General features: G+C 53.8%; 1 protein-coding gene across 1 annotated transcript; it reads right to left on the reverse strand.

Annotated features, from left to right (window-relative positions):
* Positions 1 to 50: 50 nt before the first annotated feature.
* Pmar_PMAR002818 (hypothetical protein) lies at positions 51 to 780 on the reverse strand (the record flags this gene model as incomplete). Its single annotated transcript, XM_002777325.1, has 1 exon — positions 51 to 780. A coding segment is annotated over one exon (730 nt), but the record flags the coding sequence as incomplete, so codon positions are not given.
* Between the last annotated feature and the right edge of the window lie 372 nt (positions 781 to 1152).

Here is a 1152-nt window from a genome sequence, read left to right on the forward strand (position 1 = left end):
AAGGGCATTGATGTGTAGGTTTCGCTGGGACTTGGTGAGAGTGAGTTGACCCCGCAGAATAGGGCGGTCAAACTGACGGACTTCGTAAGCCACCATGGTTTTGGAGGCATCGACGTAGATGTCGAGAGCATGATCAGTGTGAATACGTCGTGGGATAGCTTGCGGTGGGTGTTCGCGTAAGTAGTCAACCCAAGCGCAGATAAGTGTCTGAACATCAGTAGGTATAGGAGTGCGCCATGTATGATCAAGGACCGCGCGTGCCTTGCTAATAAGGCCCACAAGAAGATTCTTGGCCGGGATGATGTGGAAGTCGAAGAAATCTGGTTCTTGCAAGAGGGTGCCGAGGAGACCGAGGGATCCGCTGTATGTGAGCGGTGAATCGAGGGACTTGTTGAGGATGGAATCGACAGGTTTAGAAGGGTAGCGCAGAGACTCCCCGTTGTCGATGACCTCGATACCAAGCACTGGGATAGGATGCGCAGCGGAAGCCTCAGTAAGAGCCTGAGACTTAAGAGGTAAGTCATACTCGTCGTACTTGTTGGGTAGAATGTCGGCAGAGGTGGTATCGGCACGGAAGTCGAGAATGTCGTCCATGGAAGAGCACTGATCGGGCTCAGGCTCCGCGACGTCAAGAAGCTGGTCAAGAACAAGGTCGATGTTGCCATCGTCGGTGAGAACAAGAGGAGGTGGGAAAGTGTCGGGTGTAGGGACCAAGCCGTGCTCGACGTGGCTCATGCCACCTTCGAGGCACGACGGAGCAATGCTACTTCCGTAGATCATTCGGGTAAACTGAAACCAGCGCTTCCTCCAGTACACCTGGAAGAAACTCCCCAGAGCGGGAGACACCCTAAATCTCATAAAGGCGTCGGAGATACGTGGATGGTCACGGTGGTAGCCAACCGTAAACGAGAGAGACAGGTACGGAGCTTGTGCTGCTGGTTGGGGATAGGATCTGCCTTCATGAGGGCACGGAGGTAGGCATTAGTAGCAATAAGCGGCAAGACAGGTCGCCAGCGTTTACGACCGTGGACACCATAGAAGTTGGTAGTGTACTTGGAAGCCTCCGAGTCGGGAATACGGCGTAACTGACCAGTATCAACAAAAGCCTGAAGCTTAGCCTCGCAGTCAGCGCGTCCATCAGCAGGACACTTG

Source organism: Perkinsus marinus, assembly GCF_000006405.1.
Source record: "Perkinsus marinus ATCC 50983 genomic scaffold scf_1104296952038, whole genome shotgun sequence".
In the NCBI taxonomy this organism is placed as follows: domain Eukaryota; phylum Perkinsozoa; order Perkinsida; family Perkinsidae; genus Perkinsus; species Perkinsus marinus.